Source organism: Esox lucius, chromosome 22, assembly GCF_011004845.1.
Source record: "Esox lucius isolate fEsoLuc1 chromosome 22, fEsoLuc1.pri, whole genome shotgun sequence".
Lineage (NCBI taxonomy): Eukaryota > Metazoa > Chordata > Actinopteri > Esociformes > Esocidae > Esox > Esox lucius.
Genome location: NC_047590.1, coordinates 17,512,051 through 17,535,685, shown reverse-complemented (window position 1 = coordinate 17,535,685; position 23,635 = coordinate 17,512,051). Strand labels below are relative to the sequence as shown.

Below are 23,635 nucleotides of genomic sequence, written 5' to 3'. Positions count from 1 at the left end.
GTGGCGTCTGTGAGCACAGTGTCAGGGGCTTCCATGTGTGGCAGGTTGTGTATGTGGAAAATGCCTGGCAGATGAGAGCTCAACCAGCATGTCTATTCTTACCACCTTACAGCTCATCTCCTCTCCATACGAGCTGTAGGACAGTTCAAGGCTCACCATATGTTTTTCGGTCATCCACACAACTAAGAATAACCCTGAATATCTATCTGTCTATATCTATTTATCTCCACGACTTGATGATGACACCTACTCCCTAAGTGAGATAAAGATGACACAGTGGCTAATAATATAGAAATGTAGACCTTTGGCACACATGTAAACAATAAATCCCGCTGATTATGCACTTGGTGAGAATGACGGTAAGACAGTTCCTCATAGGGTGGTCCATTGCATGTTCTGGAACAATGTGCTCATAGTGACTCAGGACTGATGTCTGTATGGAAGGCATTCGAAACACTGCCCTTTGGAATTGTACAGGCTATTGAATGTTTGGCTATAAGGTGATATGGCACAGTCACAACGCATTTTGAGACTTGTCACAATCATTCAGATATCCTTGAATGTACTTCAGTGAATACCTTGATGAGGACAATGAAAAGTGTTAAACTACTCGGAGATATTCAATCTTATCTTCAGTCCGGTGGTCTCTTACCAGCTATGCGATGAGCCACCAGGCCCTCCAGGTTGAGGTTCTCATCTTTCGGTTCTGGGTCCTTGGGCTGGGGGGAGGAGTTGGGGAGTGGGGATGAGGAGGCGCTGTAGCCCGGGTAGGGAGACACCCCTTGCAACTCAGGGGACTGGGACCCAACGGTCCCACCTGGATAGGAGTTCAGGGGCTTTAGCTGGAGCTGTCCGAAGGTGGGGGAAGGGTCAGAAGGGCAGAGCGGAGAACCAGGCCCCTGGGCCGGGCGTGTGTGGTAGGGCTCGGGGGTGTGTGTGGGGGTGGTGTTGGTATGCGGCTGGTACGAAGTGGACCTCGGGGGAGCGTACAACACAGGAGATTCTGCCACGGGGCTCTGGACGGGCGACATTGACACCCGGCCCGCCGTCAACCTCAAAGGATCTCCGAAGGCGTTGTCGTTGATGTTGTAGCCATGGATGGCTGAGTCCGCCTGGTACGACGGCCTGGCCAGGGACTGGGAGAAGGGGGCCGGAGATGCTCCACCTATGCTATTCTCACCCGATGGGGCACTGTATGACTTGGGCAACTGTCCCGTATGAGGGTCAAGGTCCAGCATCAGCATGTTGAGGGCTTCGATGGAACGCTCAATGTCGTGCTGCGATACAGTGGGGGGGAAGTCGGGCAGGCTGTGGGTGCTCTGCAGCGGGGGGCCGAAGGGGTCGTCCGGCAGGCTGTACTGGTGCCACGTGTTCAATCCCCTCTGGACCGCCTCCCTGCTACTGGTGCTCCTCTCCGGGGCCCTGGGCATTTTGGGGCCCCCTGGCTCAGGGGCCCCGGGCGACTTGGGGCCACTCGGCTCAGGGATCCCGAATGACTGGGAGCAGTTCAGACTCCCGTTCTGGAAACTGTTAGGAGAGTAACCATCCTCCTGGGGCGAACTGGAGTCCATGATCCTCTCCTGCGCCGACGTAGATGTTCGTACCCGGTGCACCGGCATCTCCCGCAGCTTCTCCAGGTACGGTCCGTCGTTCTGCCGGTTAACAGGCGTTTCTGATTGGTAGTACAGCTCACCGGGCGTGGCCTGGCCTTCTAGTGAGGAGAGTGTTCCCAGGCTGTCCACACTGTTGCCTTCCTGACTGACGGGCAGTTCGTCGTCCAAGATGTCCGTCTCGCGCTCCTCAACGGAGGGGGCTGCGATGAGCCGCGTGTGCCCGTTGACGTGCACCTGGGCTGGGACAAGGTGGCGCACTCCTCCCCCGGGGCTGGTGGAGGTAGCCAGGTAACCCTGGCGGTGGGGCATAGGGGTCTCCAGGCCACTCAGAAGCTGGTCCAGTTCCCTTCTCTCCTGGGGACTGAGAAGAGGGTGATTGGGGGTGTTGTGGTTCTGGTTGGCGTTCACCGCTCCGTGCAGTGACTGGCTGTGGTCGTCCGTGCGGTCGGTTTTGATGGACGCCGTCGAGTTCCCTGAGTCACTGCTGACCGACAGGGCGTGGTCAACCGTGGGCAGGGAGGCGTGGCCCACCACCGGGAGGGTGTGGTCAACAGTCGGGAGGGTGTGGTCTGGATGCTGAAGGGCGGGGTCCGCGTTGGTCAGGGGGTGATCGTGGACGGGGAGGCCATTGATGGTGACCACACCCTCGAGGGAGTCTTTCTTGCGGACTCGGGCATACAGGCTGCCGTCGAGGGGACCTTGGGTGTGAACCACGTCTGAAAGAGCCAAGTAAAATATAATTATAAGTATGTGCCCAAACAGAGCTGAAAAACAGACATATTACCAATTTCAAGAACTACTCAGAAATCACCACTAACACCACACCCACCCTCACACCGCAGTGACATTTGCCTCTTAATTGTTTCCTAACGTTGGACCAAGAAAGTGAGTCACCCTGGGAAAGGAGCATTGCTTGTGTCAACATGAACCTATTTTTAATGATACAGTAGCGATTGTATGCATTTTAACAACGTCCTTAAATGCCCACCGAGGCTGTAGCTTCATATCCAGTCCTTTCAGCTCTAAACACTGTCAACAGACCACCACGGTAGCTCGGCCTTTGGCTCTGTCATCAACAACCACTCCTGGTCTAAGAATAGAACACATAGTGTTGCAATGAGCATGAACCTTGTGTATCTTTGCAAAAACGGTGGAACATCACCTAGACGGTGCACTGTCTTGTCATGGCAACAGCAGAAATGCTGTGCAAGAACTCCCGGATTCCTGAGTATCGTATATCCAAAATGTCATGTTATATACAATTTCCGATGTGTAATTATTTTTATATAGCAAAATTCTGATTGATTAGGTCAGGGCGTCAGAATTTTATGCATCAAGATCATAACAGCGTACTGCATACGATCATCAGATGTTCTCACATGAAAATTAATTGGTTTCATCACAAATGATTAATGACCTGCATTTTTGCAAATGACAACCGCTACTTCAATTTCGACAAGCGTCCCTGACAACCTCGAGCTCCAATATCCTGCACCAATTACCTCGCCAAATCCATCACTCAAAATCTGCAACGGCGCTAAACTATAATAAGTACGATGAGAAATGTCGTAAGATCAACTGATGTATTTCAAGGAAAATGACACCCTAATTTCAGCCTAAGTACTTAGGTTCATTTGCATTTCGCTGCCTGGTTTGTATCGTCATACAATTTTTGTATCAAGCTTTTAGAGTGTCTTCATGACCATAACTAACATGAACACGTAACTGTACGTAGATACTGTACACACACAATGCACACACACCCTCCAACGTATCAAAAAAGACTATGTGACATTTGATCATCAGGAGCAGCATTTAAACTCATCACAGCATAGCAGGTGTGGAGGTCCTGATACAGGGAGCAGATAAAAACATGGACCAGACTATTTACGGGTCTTTGTCAACAAACCCACCAAAGGAAAACCAGAACAGAGCTCTACCCGTCTTACACACCAGTCCAATCAAAACCAACCATGCGACTGGTGCGCCTCAAATTGTAGCCAAACTGGACTGCCCAGTCCAGAACTCCTGTCATTTTACCTTACCTGGAGGTAGCCCTTCTGTCCTTCCCTTTTGTTACTTTCCTTTTTTCTTTAAACAGAGCAGTCCTTTTCCATCACTATGGTTTCACTTGATAGGAAGACGAGTGAACCTTAACTAGGCTATGATTTGAATGGTACAGGGTTTGTGTCATTTTCCGCTCCCTCCCTTGCCATCTCGATCACCTATCTGTGCTGGGATTGGTTGAGGTGGGCCTGGTCCATTCCCTGGGGCGTCGAGCTATGAGCTGGGAGTTGTGAGCTGGTCCAGTGGAATACGATAGTTCCTTCCTGGCACTGGGAGTGTCCTTAAACTACAACACCCACGCAGCTAACAGCCCTGGCCCAGGCCTACACAGTGACATCACCCACACACTGGGGTTTCCCTGTCCTCGGTCTGTCTCCATGTCTCACACACACAAGCCCACAGAGACAACACACAAGCCGAGCGTGGCCACATACAGAAGAGGGGAGACCCTTGTTTTCAGACTGTGATCGATAGCATTCCATAGGGGTAAAAAAGAACACCAGAGGGGTGACATGTTTCCAGCTGTTGGCCTCTGTTCTGTTGGGAGGGGCATCTCTTTGCAAAACAGACCAAGGACGTGACATTTAACCACTCGTAAAATTCTAAGGAAGAGAGGGGAGAAGCTGGAGGAAAACTGGATGAGATATGTCTCAAAACCAACTCTTCCTGAAATGTGTAGTGTAACTGCGACTCAGTGGTACATGAGCAACTTACAAAATCTCTTTGTGACCCATGAATAACCTAACGCTTTTTATTATGGTAACGTAGATACCAACCTGCTGTCTAAATCCACAAATTCCTTTAACCGCCTCTATAATTAGGTTTTTTACAGCGATCTGTGTCATTTGTGTCAGAAGATGCTTGACTCATGGCCGATGAGGTATTAAACCCTCCAGTGGGGGAGTCCGTGCTTAACAGTTACTCATTTTTTTTGTTCACAGACAGAATCATCATTTACAGAGAACATTATGGCAGCAATGGGAAACGGGAGTTCTTACAGGAATTGGAATTAATGGAGAAGACGGGGCCAGTAGGCTCGACATATTCCCTTCACCCAGAAAGGAAGTCGAGTTTTCGAGGTGCGAGGGGAATGACTGGAACTCTGGAGGCAAGCATTGCCGGGTCACGACCTCTGCGTTTACCAAATCCGTGGGGCGTGCGTCAGTATGATCACTCAGAGAGAGAACGACACACGCGCGGACGAAACGGCCACACACACACACACACACACACACACACACACACTCACACACACACACACACACACACACACGACTAATATGAACCATGGTCCCTCACACGCACAATTCCTACATTCTAAAAGAGGCTCAAAGAGGCTCTCTATTTATACATAGCACACACAAATACACAGGCACCACTGTGTCCGTATGTTGAAAGCAACAGCATTAAGTGTGGTAAGCTGGCCTTTCTCAGTTAATCCAAATGGGATTTTGACGTATGGGACAGTTCATCACCACAATGGGCGTAGAGTAATGATGGATGAACAGTATGTATACAATCAATGCCCTCCCAGTGGGTGAAAATGTCAACGTCTTTGTGCACGTAGTGGCTGTGTCTTTAACCACTACACCACGCCACTATACGTGGGCCCAGTGTCGGTATAGCATCTCCACATTAGATCATTTTGTCACTCATTAACATCACGCCAAGTTTGAATATTTCACTAGACATCATTAAGCATTGTGTTCAACTGACTAACGTTTCTTATTGAGTTTACCTCCACCACAAATAGCATCTATGAAATGTATTGCTTTTGCCACTGGCTGTTTTAACAGCTTATTAGCCAGTAATAGGCTTACTAGTGTCTAACTTACTACAGTACTTAAACTTAACACTGCCAAAGCTATTTCATGGCACAATAACTATCAATATAAGCGACGACAACTGACTTTCTCGTCAAGTGAAAAGACGAGAGAATCATGGAAACTCTTTTACTGCCCAGGGGGTTTTTATCTAGCCTATATTACCCCAAAAGTCATGCACAGATGTGTACTTCGAAAATCCACAAGAAATAGTTGCCATATAAATATTTTAGGGTTACTATAACATAGCTACTGGTTGTGGCCGGCAAGGTTTTTGTCTATCCTGACCCAAAAAGCATGCACGGATGCGTACTTCGCAAAGTTTTTATCTATCCAGAAGAAATCCTAATGCATAATTTGCTTTGACTGTGACGAGATTCGAACGTGGGATCTATTGGTTGCAGGTTCGCGTCTCTAACCACTACGCTATTTAACAAAGGGTAGTCAGTCAGTCAGTAAGAGACAATCGCTCTTCTTTGCCGGCTGTGCCTATGCGGTCTGACAAGAAAATTTGACAATTTCTTTCAAAAAGTAATTGCTGATCCCTGATTAAAGCGTTTTAGTACGCTAATCAGGAATTACCTGGAATTTTTATACAAGGGCAAAGCCATTTATCTCTTCAGACCCCTCCAACATGAATGGGACCTGTGGGACTAGTGTTGGCTGTTACCCTAAGACCAGGCAGAGATGGAGTACACTGATAGTCCATTAGCTGAATATAGGCATGTAGTCACCATCAGAGACACAACACATTGAGTGTGTCACAAATAGGACACAGTTGACATGACACAGCGTTGGCATGACAGATTGTTGATAAGGTCATTCATAAGCAGTCCAGTTACTCAGAGACCTTAGTCCATAGTTATTCAGAGACCATAGCCCATAATTACCCAAAGACATGAATCCATAGTTACTCAGAGACCTTAGTTCAGTTACTCAAAAACCTTAGTCCATAGTTACTGAGAGACCTTAGCTCAGTTACTCATAGAGCTTAGTCCATAGTTACTGGGACAACATAGCCCATAAGTACTAAGAGATCATATACCATAGTTACTCAGAGACCTTAGCCCATTGTTTGTTATGGACCTTAGCCCACAGTAGCTTATGGACCATAGCCCATTGTTACTCCGAGACCATAGTCCATAGTTATTGAGATGCATTGTAAAATATTAGGAGACAACAGCATATGCAGAAACACACATCCAATTGTTTTGTTATGGAAGAGTGTGAATGCACGATGCCCTTGTTTGTGTGTTTTTCACACATGACCAGTGGGGAAGCTACTAATATGCCAGGAAAATAGCCTGGTTCCAAACACTCCTGTTCTAATGGTTTATTTGAAATACACAATGCTTCACTGCCACTGCAATATAGTACTGTATCAACTGTGGCACTTCACCTATCAGCTACACATCACCTATCTTACCATTTTACAAATTAAAACACATGTAATAACGACCTTGGAATAATTGCTATGTGTAATAGGTTGACCTATTATACCCAGGCATTCAAATGCTGTCCTAGCAACAATAGACCAGGTGCAGTTTATTTATATACAACCAATGTTACCAAATGAGCAAAATCACTGTCTGGTAAATATTGAATATGGTATAACACACAGGGAACTAAGATAATACAAATAGCTGAACACAGCTCTGGTACAATCTAGCACACATTGTCCCTTAGCACACAAAGTCTGTAGCACAAGTAATCCATTCCAAGTAAACACAAAAACCCATAAATATGTCCTACCCATGCTAGCATCGCAGCTAGCCTAGCCTAACCACCCACTGTGATGGGTTGGGCTGTGTAAATGTGTCTTGGGGTTTGGACCCGGTCCAACGTCTGCCTGCCAGCCTGAATGCCTGTCTACCTGCCTGTCTGGTTTCACTGTTGTCTTGATAACGACTGTGGGAAAACACCGCCGCCAACTAATAGACATATCCCTTGTCCGTTGACTAGCAGCAGGCCCTCCCTAGAGAGACTGGGTGAAAACAAGACGAACATTGTTGTGGCTCTAGTAAGACTTCAACCCAATATCCCCTCAGAATGGTCAAGTGGAACACAGGAACAATAGATCCAGATGCTCAGATAGAGACATACAGGAGCATTTCAGAACACTCAGCCCCATGCTCTTAAACCAGCCCACCCAGACATGTTGATCATAAAGGGGTTCCTCTGAGAGGAAGGAATGTCGTGTGTTGGTGTTCCCTGGTGTCTGCCCTGTGCTTTTGGGTCGGATCCAGTGCTGAGGACTTTGTGCCCTCTTAAATGGCTGACCAGGAGCCTCAAACCTCATTACATGCATAGAGGTCGCACAGACCTGCATACACACAGCACCATTTAGGGAAGATTGAGGCTCCGTCCACAGAGTCTTATACTTCTTAGGTGCTGAGGGTCGCGAGAACCAGGGAGTTAACGAGGGCAAACAGGGGACTCTAAAACCAAGAAGCGAGGCATGCTGCTGGAGAGAGGGGCATGATGGGACTGAAAATGCCATTCCCGGAGGCTAGTTAAATTCCTAAACAAACAGTGCTAAAACCACACAGTTAGTCACACATCTAAGAACAGCCACAGAGAGGGAGGAAAAGTCCACACAGAGAATACAGTGAAACAAGGACAGAAATAGATGGATACTGAAAGAATAATGGCAAGATCCGCAGCTGGCTTGGAATTGCAGCATGAAATAAGGGTCTGACTGATGTTGCCCCCTAGAAACGGATCTCTGGACCATTTCTCCCAGAAACAGTTCATGTTGGGATTTGAGTAGGGTAAGCTGATCTTAGATCCTTGTTCTAAGGAGTAATGTGAGAGCTCCCCCAGATGTGATAAACCCTGACTGGCAAAAGCCACAGGACTGACTGTCCTCCTGGCCCCAAATCACCCAGACCAAACCCCCCCCCAGCATAAGATGATGTCATGGCCTAACTCTGCCAGAGCCAGACAGCCAGCAGTATGGGGCGTCTCCACGGGACATGACACCCACCCCCGCCTGGGGGGGTGGGGGGGGGGGGGCTTCAAAGGTGCTCGGGTCGGCATTCCACAGCCGGGTTGCCAGGTTGACTGACATAATTTTCAGAATGATGACTGACCGACAGACTGAAATAGGGTCAGGCGCCCGGTTTTTATCTGTCTGTCATTGAGACGTCTGTCCGTCTGTCACTCATCCTCGATGTGTTTTGACGGACCTGCATGTGGGTTAGAGTTAACTGTCATGGGGATTTCTGTCTGTCCGTCAGCCTGTCTATCTCTCCTTGGTAGTCGTATCGGGATATTCATGTCAGTAGCTGTCATATCAGTAACTGTCATATTAGTAACCGCTATAAAGATGACATGTCATGATGACTGTCGGTCTCAGTTTGCCTGCACCTCTGTCAGGAAGTTGACGACTGTCTGCAAGGATTCCTGATAGATCCAGACTTTAGTAAACACCTAAAATATATCCTATACCAAATCTCTGTAAATGGTATAGTTAGTTGAGGGGCGAGTAAAAGACATTATGGTTGAGGTATGGGTATCATCCAAGAGAAATAGATAGTGTTAAGATTGTAGGACAATGGGACGGAGGAGAGCTGAGATAATGCTGAGGTATGGGTAGGACTGTAAGACCCAGGAGAGCTGAGTTAGGGCTGAGGTATGGGTAGGAATATGGGACCCAGGTGAGCTGAGTTAGGGCTGAGGTATGGGTAGAAAAAGTGGGACCCAGGAGAGCTGAGGTAGGGCTGAGGTATGGGTAGGACAGTGGGACCCAGGAAAGCTGAGTTAGGGCTGAGGTATGGGTAGGCCAGTGGGACCCAGGAGAGCTGAGGTAGAGCTGAAGTACGGGTAGGACAGTGGGATCTTGGGTATCCAGAGGGCTTTGAGAGGCCAAGGGGTGGGTATTAAACCTGCTGCTAAAGCTCATGGTCCTGTCACCGCCAGCTCTAACTATATCAGCTAGTCCTTCTGATGAGGGGCATACAAGGCCCCTTCAAGAACCCAGCTTCTAAGTCATTACAGACTCTCCACTCTATCCAAAGCAGTCACATTTCCCTCACAGCAACTGAGGAATGACACCAAGTGAGTGACTATATGGCATGAGGTCCTGTGCAAAGCCAGTCAACTAAATTCATAACTCATAGTTCAATTGGTCTTAAAAGAAGTTAGAGAAGAGGGAGCCTAATGGTTGTGGCGAACCATAATCGCAGCGTATTTGAAAAATGTTCCGCACCGAAATTGCTCACTCAATGATTCAAAGGGTAGGCCTGCTGTAAACAACCATGTTGACATAGAAACAAAATAAAGCCGGTCTGGCGTTTGGAGAAAACAGTGAAAATCAGGACTACCCCTCATTTAGTCCTCTGAGAGGCTAAATATACATTTCCGAATAACTTTACAACTTATAAAATACGACAAGCGAACATGAAATCATTTGCAAAACATGTATTCCAAATGAAACACCGGTCTGTAACACAACGAAGACCTACTGTATTCAATAGTACTGAACACCACTTTTCTACAAACACCAGCAACCTATGGCACCTATTCATTATCATATTAGCCTAATCCACTACTGTCCCTTCCGGTAGGAAAAGCTAACGGTCACCCAAGTTCTGACAGCAGTACTCACCAGCTGCACTAAGACTCCTTCACTTCGGCACACAGCTTCATTTTGTCCCCTCTTCTGACCTGAATCCCCCGTTTTAAGACGGGTGACAGCTAGCCAACAAACTAGGCTTCAGTCCGTGACCAGGCTACTTCACTCACTGTAGCCCTGTGACACCCCCCCCCCCCCCCACCACCACCTCTCTATCTTTCTCTCTCACTCGGTGTTGCCACCCAGCAATTGAAGACACGCGGGGGGCTGTGCCGCACCAAATATGGGGGAGGGTCATAAAGTAGGAGCACACCATACGACAGCCAGCTGTGCTGTCCTGCCATGTGTTCCTAATACGCAGACAACAACACTCACACCTATCGGTGTTGACACACACACAACTTTGCAACGAACATAACACACACACACACACACACACAGGACAACGTTGACAATATACAACAACACGCGCATGCAACTATGTTGATGCAAACACAACACACACACACACAGCCACACAATGTCAACACATCCACAAAAACACACATATTCTTCAGTGATACACACGCAGGTGTATAATTGCTCCAGTAAGTTCCTGTTTAAAATCCATCCGAACGATTTTTCTTTTCATGAGCCTCAATAATGTTGAGAGTTGACTGAGAGGGCAGGAGGCAATATGCTTGCGTTAGTGGCCACAGCTTGATCTTGAGAAGCTAATTGAGACACGCGGTCAATCTGGGTTTGGATGTCTGTCCATACGTTAACATTACAGTTTATCTAATATCGTTAAGAAACTAAAACTGGTTCTAAGAACAATACACAAAACTATGTTGCTCAAGGAAGGGTTACCAAGGTATTTTATTTTTTCCATAGTATGACAATGAGGTAAGCTGGGCTTAAATTGCAGCCAAACCTGAGCCATTTCACTGTCCTGACATACAGGATCAGTTGTCCAGACATGCAGGAATGAAAATAGGTAACTTTATGTAAACTTGGCTGACTCCAGTGCTGAGCACCCTGTTAAATTTCTTCTGAATCTGGATGCACTAAGACACAAAGGACAGTATATTAAAATTGTGTGAACTCGAAACTCAAACTAATATTTTTTTAATTGAGAGACACCAGTTCACAGTTGAAGACCATGCTTGATTCACGAGGTCAAAGAACTAGCCATTGAGAACATGGTTGTTGGAAATATCCTTATACATTTAAAGAAATCCAGTGAAAAAAAATATATGTTACAAATGTAATTTATCATGGTATAGAGACCTTTAGAAAATATAGACCGAGAAATAGGTGAAAGCCTCTGGACCAGGTCAGGTACAGGATGCTGAGGCAGAATAGACATTTATTTTTATGACTCTAAACATATACCTGTTCAAAAACAAATCTCCCCTGTTGATGCCTTGGGATACATTTCAAGTGTTACGTTACTTTGCAAACCTTCCCAAAGATCAACAACTATGTCATTTGTGTTTATTCTGTACACTCCAGCATTCTCTACACATAATTTACAGTCTATAAAATCATGCAAAATGCAAAATTCATGGGAGCATGAATTTGGAGCAAATTATGGTTATAGATTTTTTAACTCTTCATAATAGTGTTTTTAATTCCTCTCACCAGTGTGCGGGGTATGGGTATTCAGTACAGCGTTCATTGTATTTTATGCTTTCGTGCAAGTTTCATTCATATGACAGACAACAAGGCTTGGAGTATACCGTTCAAATCTGAGCGACGATTCTGGGGTTTGGTCAAATTGTGTGAGTTTCGAGAAGAGTGTTTATAGTTTTGAGTATGTAGTATAGGTTAATTAAATGTGTGCTAGCAGTTGTACACATTAGGCTATAACATTCCCCAAGCATAACAACACACCGTGGTCACAAAGTAAGTGGGTTGGAGTGGACCCTAGTAAGAAAGTTGGCCTCTAAGGGCTTTAACTTTGGGTCAACAGCTGCTAGACTACAGGGCTATTAGTGGAGCAAAGACAAGCTTGGGAGATAAAGTGCAAGACCAACACATGCAAACTAGAACAAACATGCAAATGCATGAGGGCACATGCATACACACACACACACACACACAAGTGCACAAAAGCACACAAACAAACACATCCAGTGACTTTAACTAACGGTTCCCTAACTTTGGCCACCCGCTATTTTATCCGTTTCTAAATTTTCTCATACTTAAAATATAATTGCACTGGAAAACAATGGTATATTTTGTTATTAAATATACCTTTCAGCTAGCCCAACCCTGATTCTTTTAGAAATGCATGCAAGTAAAAAAAAATGGAAAGACAAGTTGCAAATAGTGAAATATATTTGAGTTGCGCAACAAAACAGACATCACGCAATATCAAATTGCTCAGTCATTCCTTTCTGAAGGCAAGCAAGGTAGCTAAAACTTTATAGTAAACACATCAGAGAAGACTGATATTTTTAGTTACTACTTACTGAATAGCTGGAAACCATTTTTCAACTGAAATTTCTGAAATGCAATTCGATAATACGCTCCGTAACATACACAACATAACAAAACACTGACGATTTGATCAAATTATTACAATGTAAAAGCAGATATATTTCAAAAGTGCTTTTTTGTAAGAGCACTTTATGACAACTGCTTATGTAAAAAGGGCTTAATAATTACATTTGATTGATTGTTGGATATACCGATAACAGGGGTTTCCACGGGAAGGATATTCCCAAATGTGCGAGTTGTCATTCTAAGCTAATAATTTTTCCATATCTTCTCTCAAATAATGGAAAACTGTCCAAAGTAGGTTCTGTCACAGCACACAATACATATCAGAGGCACCCAGGCTAAAAGTGGACACCAACATTCCTACCGATTTTGTCTGATTTCAAAAGTAACTGCAATCGGTTGACAAAAACTTTACAAAGCTAGCTGCAACTCTGGAGCATTTATTGGTCCACGTGCTAGCATTCAGGTGTAAGCATAGTTCCCCCTATGGATACAAAAACCCTCTAATGCATTGAATACCAAGTGACAAGGGACCATAGACCACTAGAGTACCTAACGCTATCACAGTGAAAATGCTCCAGAATTAAAGGCAGGATAAGCCAGGATAGCCAGGAGTATAGCTTGTTCGTCTGCGTGTTAGAACCTAAAACTGCTCCATCATAGGCCTTCACCTGACCTATTGAACCCAACACTATGATCGAAAGAGGAATGAAGAAAGGGCAGGTGGTAAGATCAAAACAGACCCCTTGGTGAAGAGACGTTGAGGTGGGCCAACAAGCAGCTAGCGACCGGTCTTGAACCCTCACTCCAAAACCCAAGCTGGATCCCTTGAGAGAGAGAGGGAAAGAGAGGGAGGGAAAGAGAGAGAGGAAGTGTGTTTTCAGAGAAGACCCCTTGGCGGTAAAACATCGAGGTGGCCAGAAAAGCAGCTCGCGAACAAACAAACGATCGAACCCTAGCTCAAAAGCCAAACCCCAGCCTTGGAACTCTGACTGCCCTCAACCTATGAAACCACCCGAGCTTTCGCAGAGGTTCATTTTCAAACTGAATGGTGGGTACACAATGTTCTTGCAAAATTTACCGAATCCACATTCTTCAGATCCAACACGACTGCTAAAGAAGCAAAGCCTGCAATTAGCCAATCGAGAGCCAACCAGACCCAAACAACTAGCCCTTTCAATTACCATCATACTGCAAACACCAGCATTTCCCAAAAGCCTTCTTAACATCACCGCAAGAGCCCTCTGGAGAGTTCAATAAAAACAAGAACACAGTGGTTCCTGTTCAAGCCGTCAAAGGGTAACACTGGTGAACAAAATGGCTGCCAGGGGCCTAGCTTGATAATGTGACTATTGTCACAGCCTCTGCCCTTGTGTAACTGCCTCCAAGTTCTCTAAACACAAGACATTATGTGGGTGATGCAAGACAGGGTTCCATCCCAGTATTTACATTCAGGCCCTGACGGCATTAGGAATCGATGGTAAATTCCGATGACAAGGTCGAGTCCCAGATAGGGCTATGGTATAGGGTTTTGGGACTGCAGACGCAGAGGGGTAAGGAGAAAGAGGACAGCGAGGGGTGGGAGGAAAGGCGAAGGAGAAAGAGGAGGACTGGATAGTGAGGGGCTACCGTCGCCCGCTCACCCGCAGACCTGCAGTAGCTCCTCATACACTTTGAGTTGGGTGGGTGGCGGTGGGGGGGGGCAGGTTCAGATTACACACACTCGGGTTGTCAGCAGAGAGACTGACGCCCACCTATTTCTGCAGAAGCTATTTAAAAGAGTGATTGGCAAGATGAGGGTGGGGGGGGGGGGGCACGGAGTCCGCTCCAGCAGCTGAGAAGGGTTGGAGGGGAAGGGGTAGAGGCGGGAGGGGGGCAGGGGACCCCATGAAGAGGCAACAGGGTGGAGGGGGAAGTATAACTAATATCTGAGTCCCACTAAGGTTATATCACGCTAGGTTGGAAACACGTGTGTGTCTGTGTGTGTGTGAAAATATGTGACTTTTTTTTCATTGCAAAATGTTATTTAAAGAAAACAGTATCCAGATGAAAAACGAATCTCTATATGCATTTACATTTGAAACACATTGCAATTGGTTCTCTCCACATTCATCTCTCTACCCCGCCTGCCTGCCGCTCTCCTTGTCAGGCTTCAGCTCTCGTTATAGTAAACTTACATAGGCCTATTGAAACATTGGCCTCTGCCTATTGCAATATTGTTCCAACTGGCTGTTTCCCACACTAATGAGCTCGGGACAGCTGTATTTGCGGAAGGGAGAAGTGTTCAGATGTGCCCTTTTTAATGTTTCCATCGAAGATATGGGATCAGAAGATATGTGTTTTTCAGACAAAAGTGTGGGCTTTTAGACAAAAGGTTATGGTTTCAGAGAAGGAGTGTCGAAAACGAATGTGCTTTTTTATCCACATATTCTCAGTTAAAATTACAGCGGATGTGAAGTAATGTAAATTTTCCGTGTGAGGTGACAAAAGCTACATTTGAGATGGCTGGTATGTTTTCATTATAGCTTGCTCTAATACAAGGAGGGGTTTGAGCCCTTATATTTCCATTACACTCCACAGCCTCATTTCTCACAGCTCTCTCTTGTCTCTCCCTGCGGCAGACATATGCTAAGTAATATGTTTGTAACACAGCAACAAAATCACAGGATCAAAGCTCAATAGAAATTGAATCGTAAGAATCACATTACAGGGTCTATATCATCAGGGCCTAAGTGTTGTGATAATATTGTGCTGTGAGGTCCACTGTGATTCCCAGCTCTATTATGGCCCTCCCGGGTCTCCCGTGGCAAGGAGGCTTTTATTACATTTAATTAAATGTATATTATCACATGATCCCCTCGTTCTGCCTGTTTAAGTATACTGCAACCCAACTGGACATCCGCCAGCACCATTAGGTTGAGACCGTGGGGGGGGGGTGGGATTTAAAGTACATTCCAACATCTGCTTGTTGCATGTGTCAGTTCTGTCCCATAAATCTGGAGCTGAATAAACAAATCATTGTTTTTGCGTAGACGGCACGTTCCGGAGGCTTTTTCGTGACTGCCCTGAGAAACTCACCGCGACCAGCAATGCATTTTTCTTGTACTCACTGTGCAGTGTGGGGTTTCCAAAACACACCAGCAAATGTACCAAAACCAGAAAAACACTCTTGGTGTCGTGCAGGAGAGTTTCTTTAGACGCTATAGACGTGACACTGTGTAATTCTGAACTATATTGGCTTTGATATATTTTACGCGATTCTAGCTAATTCCTCAATCCAGCCGTTCCATTCTCGTGCACGCACGGGCATGTTTGTGTGTGTGTGATCTTGGTGCTCACCATCTCCTGTGTCCTCGCAGCCCCTGTTGAAGTTCTCGTAGGAGTCCCAGCGAATAAGGGGGTCTTGGGTATTGTAGTCCACCGACACTTGTGGCCCATTCTCGAGGTGGCCCATTCCTGAAACAAACAAACCAACTGGGTCATGCGGTCTGACCGATTCATGTCATTGAAAGAAATGAAATGATGTCTATAGTCTCATGTACTGTACTAACAATTCTGAGGCTACATTTAAGCAATTCACACCAAATTCATGTTGTGGTGCATTTCCTTACTGTACTGAAGGTAGTTCACAGATTTAAGAGAAGAACATCTGTATGGACGGCTTTGCGGGGCATGCATTGAAGCATTCGACTTATTCACTGATTACCTGTACCTTTGATTTTCTCTGGTCCGAAAGAGAAAACAAATTCCACCTTCCCATATTCTGGAAATCTCTCATCTGTGTTGACACACACAAAATACTGTAAATGCATGTATTTCAGAGGTCACCCTCTAACATAGTCACACATGAACACAAACACTAAGCAAACACACTCACACATGCATATTTACACAAACACAAGTGCACACACCCTTGAAGGTCTCATCCAATTCATTCTTGCCGAAAACAACTCCCAGGTCATGGATGGCACAGGTGTGGAACTGCACTCTGAACACCACATCTCTATTGGGACTCCGGAAGCGCTTGTGGTAACACTTCAACTAGAGAAGCAGGAGGGACAAGAAGAGACAGTGAGCATGAAACCAGTCTTGACAAAAATGAAAGAGGTTGCTGAAGCAGCCTAGATCGCTGAACTTGTGGCGTATATGTACTTTACCCTAGCTAGCCATATACCATAGTCAGATTTTAATCAATGCATTCCTGTGTACCATCAGACCAGGTGTGAGTTTCACTGTGTTCCCTTTGGCTAGAACCCTATGCAGGGTGCCAAGAGGATCCCATTTCAGACAGAGACCGTGACTCTCAACAGACCAGTACAGGGTCTAACCAGAAAGGCCTCTTCTGATGGGTGGCAGAGTCTAGGAGGACACATACTTTCAAACGGAACCCCAGTTAAAAATGAACAGAGAGAATGAAACAAGACAGAGAACCACAAAGACTGGCGGAGAGTGAGAGAAAGACAGGGAAATATACAGAGAGAGATAGAGAGAGAGACCGGAGAATAGGACGGACACAGTGAGAGAGCGTAAGAGAATGAGAGACACCACTAAGACTAAACATGCGGTCAAGCCGTGAATACGGTGAGCTTTCAGCTGTTACACGAACCCACTCTGAGGCCTTCAAACTGTTACCATCCAGGATACAGCGCGATCAACGGAGGTGGTCCTTACCAGAATGTCCCCCTTCAGGAGCAGGCCAGGTTCAATGGTGATGCAGATACTGGTGTGGCTGTCTCCCTGCACGTTGCTGGGGAAAGACAGTAACAGATGATTTTGAACTGCTCTGGAATCAGTTTTGCGTGATCGGTGTATAGTGGTTAAGAACAGGACTGCAGTGAGGAGAAGAAATCCTGAATTCTGTCCTAAGGGGCCGATTTGAAATGGGTGAAAGGGTTTGGGAGGGGAGGGGGCATCATTTCCGTCGGTGTAATTCTGTACCCTATACGCAGAGAACCCGAGTGGTGTCAATGAGATCTTCTATGCCAGCCCCAACAGAACACAGGGACACATGGGAACACTCTCACATGCTAATGTGGAGATCACACGCTAATCTCTTAACAGGGAGTCGAAGGCTTGAGAGGAGTAGAGAGTGAGAGAGTCAGAGACAGAAAACGAGAAAACCAGCCCCCTTAAAGACACCCAACGACAGCGCAACGGAGAAAAACTAAAGGAACATACTAAATCCCTGACGTGTAGACTGGCTGCATGGCCTGGTAGATCTTCAGGAAGGGACGACAGCCTGCGCGGGGAAGAAAGTCAAAAAAAGGAGAAGAAAGAGGCATTGGCAAAATGAACAAAAACGAATCCTCGAATAATAGAAAATTCATAATTGGACAGAGACTGTCCCGTGACAGAGACAGCTCACCTCCTTTGGACTCGAAGTCAGGGATTCCGTGCATGATGACATGGTGCAGGAACAAGGGCTTGTTGTTGATCTTGATGTTGCCGGAGAGCAGCCCGCTGAAGTAACGAATGTACCTGCACACAACAAACGGTCCCCAGGGAAAACAGAGAGATGGTAAGTCCAGCGAGCAACGGCAGCAAAAATGGCACAACTACCGGCGCAAAAAATCAGGCCTCGCGGACCACGAATACGTCAGACCGGCGTCCCTGGCGTACAGCGGTCATTGCCACGGCGAGCACTCCCTGCCAGGAGGCATGCTAATGATGCTAATGACCATCGCGCAGAACCCGACCTCTGTTCGAAAGGTCGGATTATCCCCTCGCCGGCGCGGTGCTCCCCCATCCCAGTCCCTGCACGAGATGCCACCAGATGGCTTGGCCAGGCAAATTCTATTAGGTCGGAGCAGGAAGCAGTCGGAGAGCAGCCGGGTTGTGTAAGGAGCTTCCTGGTTAACATCGGGTCACGGCAGACCACACGGCTGCGCAGATTCTGGCACATTGCTGATACTTCTGTTTCCAGACATTGTATACACTGTCTGGCTGCCACGGGGGTCAAGGCCTTTTCTTATAAGAAAGTTCCAGATCCCATGTCCCTTGTGAAAGTTTCTCCATGTGCTGTGTTTCTATGGTAGCACCCACTTCCCCATGTTAATGAGACACACGCCAGACCACAGTAAACCCGGACATCAGGGGACTGGCTGAGGGATAATTCTTAGGGAGGAAATAGCAGCTGGAGGAAGGGACCAGACCTAGTGCTGCTGTTACTGGATCCAATTGTTCTGGATCCCTTATCTGCCTAACTAATGACCCTGGATCTGTTTAGTGCCATCCCAATTCCAGTAATCTCCTGTGGGCTGATTTTGTGTGTTCGCAAGAGTTTTGTTATGTGGTCCCGAGATTACAGTTCCAGAAATGTCCCTGTATGGATCCAATTACAAAGCCCTCACGTATTCGGCCGCCAGATCAGTGAGAAAGTAAAGACCGAGTTTAACAATGAACTCCAGCTTTCAGCGGAATACTCGAGAAACAAAAAGAGGCTGTATCGCCTTCCAAGAAACATTCTTCCTCAATTATATCAATTAAGCTTCACAGACAGATTACAGGAACAAAGAGACAGAGGTATTTCCTGTTTGAGACTCTTGGGGAACGAGGAACTGTGGAGGATAGCTTTTGAAGCCGGGAGAGTTACACCAGGTTGTCCATTGACTGGATTCCATTTGGAGAAGCACTGTCCTTCCATTTAGCCTTGTTTATTTCTTCAACTAAAAGAATGAAAGGTGCACATTCTGAAAATGGAATCCAGTTGGGTGTTCTTACCAAAGGTTTCAGCCTTCTCCGGACAATAGGTTGCGGGGTTATAGAGGAAGAGGCAGGGCGAGATCTTTTAACATAATCTGTCAGTGAGATAAGGGGTTTATTTTGAAGGCGGGTGTTGCAGCCAATGGGAGGAGGTGTGCCATTGAATATGTCTAGGTTTCTAATAAAAGAGGCTTGTCAGACAGGTTCAATCGAACCTGATTTAATGTCTAGAGTGCTGCAACCAAATGATCTATTTACGAAAATCTTCGTAACAGAGCTACTGTCTCCAACTGGTGCGGGACACTGTGACTTATAAGTGTGGTACTGATTATCAAACCACACTCATTTCAAGCCTGTTCAAGCTAGCTGTGCCTGTATTCACTCTCCAGCCAGTGGACATTGCCAGAGATCTATGAGAGATTCATACATTACGTGAGGCTTATGCAAGGTTGCAATGTTGTCTTAATAACCTGGAGGCCGGAGACATTCCGATAACTTTGGGAAGACAACTTAGTTGTGCCTGATCTGCCCCCAGATATTGCCTTCTTGCGACTGCCTTCTTTGTTGGAAATGCATTTCTACTGTTAGAGCGGTCACTCAATCATCTTGTTAATGTAACATTGTTGGTAGGGTGTAAGAACAGGAAGTAAGATGGTAAATGACCTTCTCTGGGATGGTTGACCCACAGGAAGTGCTTTGTCTTGGTAGAATCTCCTCATGGCAAACCTGTCCAGGGCCTGGTCAGCACTGGAAACCACAGGAGAAACCAGTAATTATTCCCAACACTCCTACAATACAAATACAACATACCTACAACACATCTTCCTATAACACAACTAGAACACAAAAGACTGTAAACCCATCCAGAATGTTCAGACTGTACTCTACTGTATCCTACCATTATTTCGGTATATTTACTGATCTAGAATTCCAACAATGTTGTGTTGAAAAATAAATGACTACCTAAATTTTTTTTTAAATTAATTATACATATATATTTTTCATTCCTTAGTGAAATGGTAACACTTCAAGACTGTCCCCCACCCTGAAAAGTCTGCCGTCCTTACAGATCAGGAAATGTGTAAGGAGTTCCTCTCTATTGGCCAAAAAGAGAGAGAATGACACCAGAGCCTGAACTGAATGTTATGGCATAATAATCACATCAGTGATTAATTTGGATCCATGATTCCCTTTGTTTTATCTATCTGATACAGATCCACCATGCTTGTCCCAACATCACCCCATGTTTTTCTCTACATTTCACCCAAAACCCGAGAGTCAAAGCCAAATGTCAAAAACACAACACACATTTTTTCCCTATCCAATACTGTATTATTATAGAAAAATGTAAGAATCTGCAGTACCAGTTAAATGTTTGGACATACTTAACTACTGGTACTGTACATGTAAAGCCTATAGAATGTATAGTCTGTTCAATTTTGAATGATGACAAACATGGGAAATGAGGTCAGGACAGCAAATTTTAGATTTCTGCTACCTGGCTGATATATTGCTGTAATGCATGTAGGCAGCCACCACTACTCCTGTCCTCCCTCGGTTTCCCTGAAAGAGAGAGAGAGCGAGAGATACAGAGAGAGACACACAGAGAGACGAAGAAAGAGAGAGAACAAGGGTATGTTAACTTTAGGTTCAAACAGAATTAGAATCTGGAGTGCGGACATGTGAATGCTTTCTGCAGACCGAATTAGATCAGTGACCAGGGCCGTTTTTCAATGCCACAAATGGAATTTGGTCAAGCTGCATCTTTCTCTTCATCACAATGACATTGGTTGTGGTATAACGAAACTGGAAAACAGGACAACATTTTGACCCTTAATGCTGAAACAAGGCACGAGGCATTTCTGGCTAGGGCGATTAAAGTGGCATTGAATCAAATGAGGCTTTCTGAATGAGAGCTCAGTTTTTCCCCAGTCCAAAAAAGAAAACGACAGTTCTGGGGGGAAGAGAAGGAAACAAGCAGCTTTGGTAACCATAGATATGCTCTGTTTTCTCCCGCTTGTTGTACACATTTGGCCGTTTCTCTGTTTAGGCTGAATGGCACGTTCCCCTCAGACTTATTAAGTTACTTTATTATTCTGCTGCACTGACTGAAAGTCTTTAACACTGACTGACTGAGACTGTGATTCAGTACCTTTTTTCCCCATCTCCCTTTCACAGTTTGATTAATACAGCCGTTTATGGCAGCTGCTTGACAGATTGGACCTGAGGCAGTGAAAAGGTTTTGTTGGCGGCAATAGAAATTGTCTATTAAAATAAGATTACTCTCCTGTATACGGTAAGTTTTCTGCATATAAGGCTTAAGTCTAATAGTCTGCAGTTAAGGAACATTGAAGGGGTTTTACTAGTAAAAATAGCATGTGGACTTCTTACAATACGGCACGAGTGTCCCACTTTGGCCAATAAGATAGTAGCCACTAAAGGAGATAGGTCATAGAAAAAGAGAGGTTATATACTGTACTATTTGTGATTTAGAGGAGGTTGACAGTGAAAAGCACTTTATATATTACTGTTTCAATATACGATAGGAGTGATTTATTGTTTAATGAAATGTTGCAATGGAGACAAGAATTATTCTAGATAAGTGATGAAGAAGAACCCGGAATAACTTAAATAAAATTTTATGAAAGATGTGTTCCTGGTGGTAAGATTTGGAAGCAACAGTGACAGTTGACTGATCATTGATTAATCATTACTCAGACATGTCCTATCACACCATTTACTAACGGCTAACTGGTTTTTGTGCGGCTATATATACTTGATCATTTCTTTATTCAGATTTTGACTGCTCGGTCATGGGCACGCCATGACACTGAGGCTGTACCTGATGCTCATGAAGGTCTAAAAAAAACAGGTTACTGCAAAATAGTCCTATTCCTGCAGTATTTAAGCGTTGTCTCAGTTCTGCAACCTTTCTACCATAACCCTAAGAGTTCCCTAAAGTGGTCTATTCTTGGTTACCCCCAGAACAAAACAATTGCGTTGTTTGGTAAGCGGCCTGATTAGGTTCTGGTTCAGTAGGGGTTAAAGAATTGTGATCTTCAGTTTGTGAAACGTCCATCGTTGTAAAAAACAAACTCCCCAGCCACCTCCCCAGCTCCCGTTCGGCTTGAAGCAGTTACATTTTCAACACCAGCATTCCCCAGTCTTGGTACTTCCAAATAATCAGTGAAAAAAAAATTAAACACAGTAACTACTGCTGCTCCTCATTAGCTCCAGCCAAAAGCAGCAGCTACTCTTCCTGGGTTCCACACAAAACACACACCGAATCTGTCCACGAGAGAATAACTGCAGTACACAGAACATTTAGTAACAAACCTGTACTCCAGAAGAGACAGACATTCCAGTTTTTATTGCTTTAAGCGTTTACGCTACAAATCTGTTCCATGATTAGTTCATGTTTACGAGGCTGACAACAACAGCAAAACATCCTCAGCAGACGTGATCCAACTCATCCGCGTCCTGTTGTTTCACAACAGTTTTGATGAATAACATTGTTGTATTTCCTGTTACATCATGACATGTTGGTTTATTGTTTAATTCAATGTGTTCTACCCTGTGTCAAGACCTGAAGAAGCATCAAGTAAATTACACTAGTCATGCACTACATTAATAAAGCATTTATGAGGTATTTTTAAAGCACATAAAGCCCACACTAGGTGAGACCTCACACAAAAGACTAATGACTAGTAATGGTTTACAAGGACATTAATTATTATATTTTGTATGTATTAAGAATGACAAATCAATGACAAATCACCTGTTTACTATTCTTTTATAAAAAGCAATATTACAAGTAGTTATTATAAAGTAATACCTAGCTGGGGATCCAGAAGAACCAATAAGATAAGTTGCCCAATTGAAAGGTTTTTGTTATTTCAATAGTTTTTCAACTGTTATGTTCACATTGTTTTTTTAATTTCCTACAGCCAATGGAGCAACTCGTAAACACATGTGGGCGAGGCCTGAAGATTCACAGAACCATAAACATCCAACCATACATCAGTGTAGTGTTGTGCTAAAGACAGCTTTCAGTTACGGCATGGCAATCACCTCTTAACACTCTTCAAAAAGAGACTTTCCTCTACTGTCCTAAATATAATGCATTACCGTAACGGGATTACCGTAATGCATTACCGTAACGCTGTCTGGCCTATGTCTTCACTCCCTCCCCTCTTAATGGTGACCAGTGATCTGTAAGACTACAGGGCCCTGTTCCAATACTTAAACAGTGTATCCTTCCTTCCTCTCTACGTAGGAGGCATACGTGCTGGGTGAGTTTACAGGGCCCCGTTCCAATAATTTGACAATGTATCCTTGTTGTCCCTGCGCAGGGGCGATGTGTGTCC

At 45.2% G+C, this 23,635-nt stretch overlaps 1 protein-coding gene across 18 annotated transcripts in view; it reads right to left on the bottom strand.

Moving 5' to 3' along the window:
• Positions 1–23,635, bottom strand: part of LOC105023728 (tensin) — a 134,836-nt gene that overhangs the window by 12,821 nt on the left and 98,380 nt on the right. For 14 of the 18 annotated variants that reach the window (XM_034289549.1, XM_034289546.1, XM_034289541.1 and 11 more), the window contains 10 exons: positions 20,767–20,831; positions 19,932–20,015; positions 17,932–18,044; positions 17,745–17,805; positions 17,238–17,313; positions 16,478–16,607; positions 16,273–16,344; positions 15,906–16,022; positions 13,310–13,393; positions 653–2,329 (listed from right to left, as the gene is read on the bottom strand). In XM_034289549.1, the coding sequence (XP_034145440.1) occupies positions 653–2,329; positions 13,310–13,393; positions 15,906–16,022; positions 16,273–16,344; positions 16,478–16,607; positions 17,238–17,313; positions 17,745–17,805; positions 17,932–18,044; positions 19,932–20,015; positions 20,767–20,831 (2,479 nt within the window). The remainder of the gene's footprint in view (positions 1–652; positions 2,330–13,309; positions 13,394–15,905; positions 16,023–16,272; positions 16,345–16,477; positions 16,608–17,237; positions 17,314–17,744; positions 17,806–17,931; positions 18,045–19,931; positions 20,016–20,766; positions 20,832–23,635) is intronic. The other 4 variants (XM_020042348.2, XM_020042337.2, XM_034289543.1 and 1 more) reach the window with 3 other exon arrangements.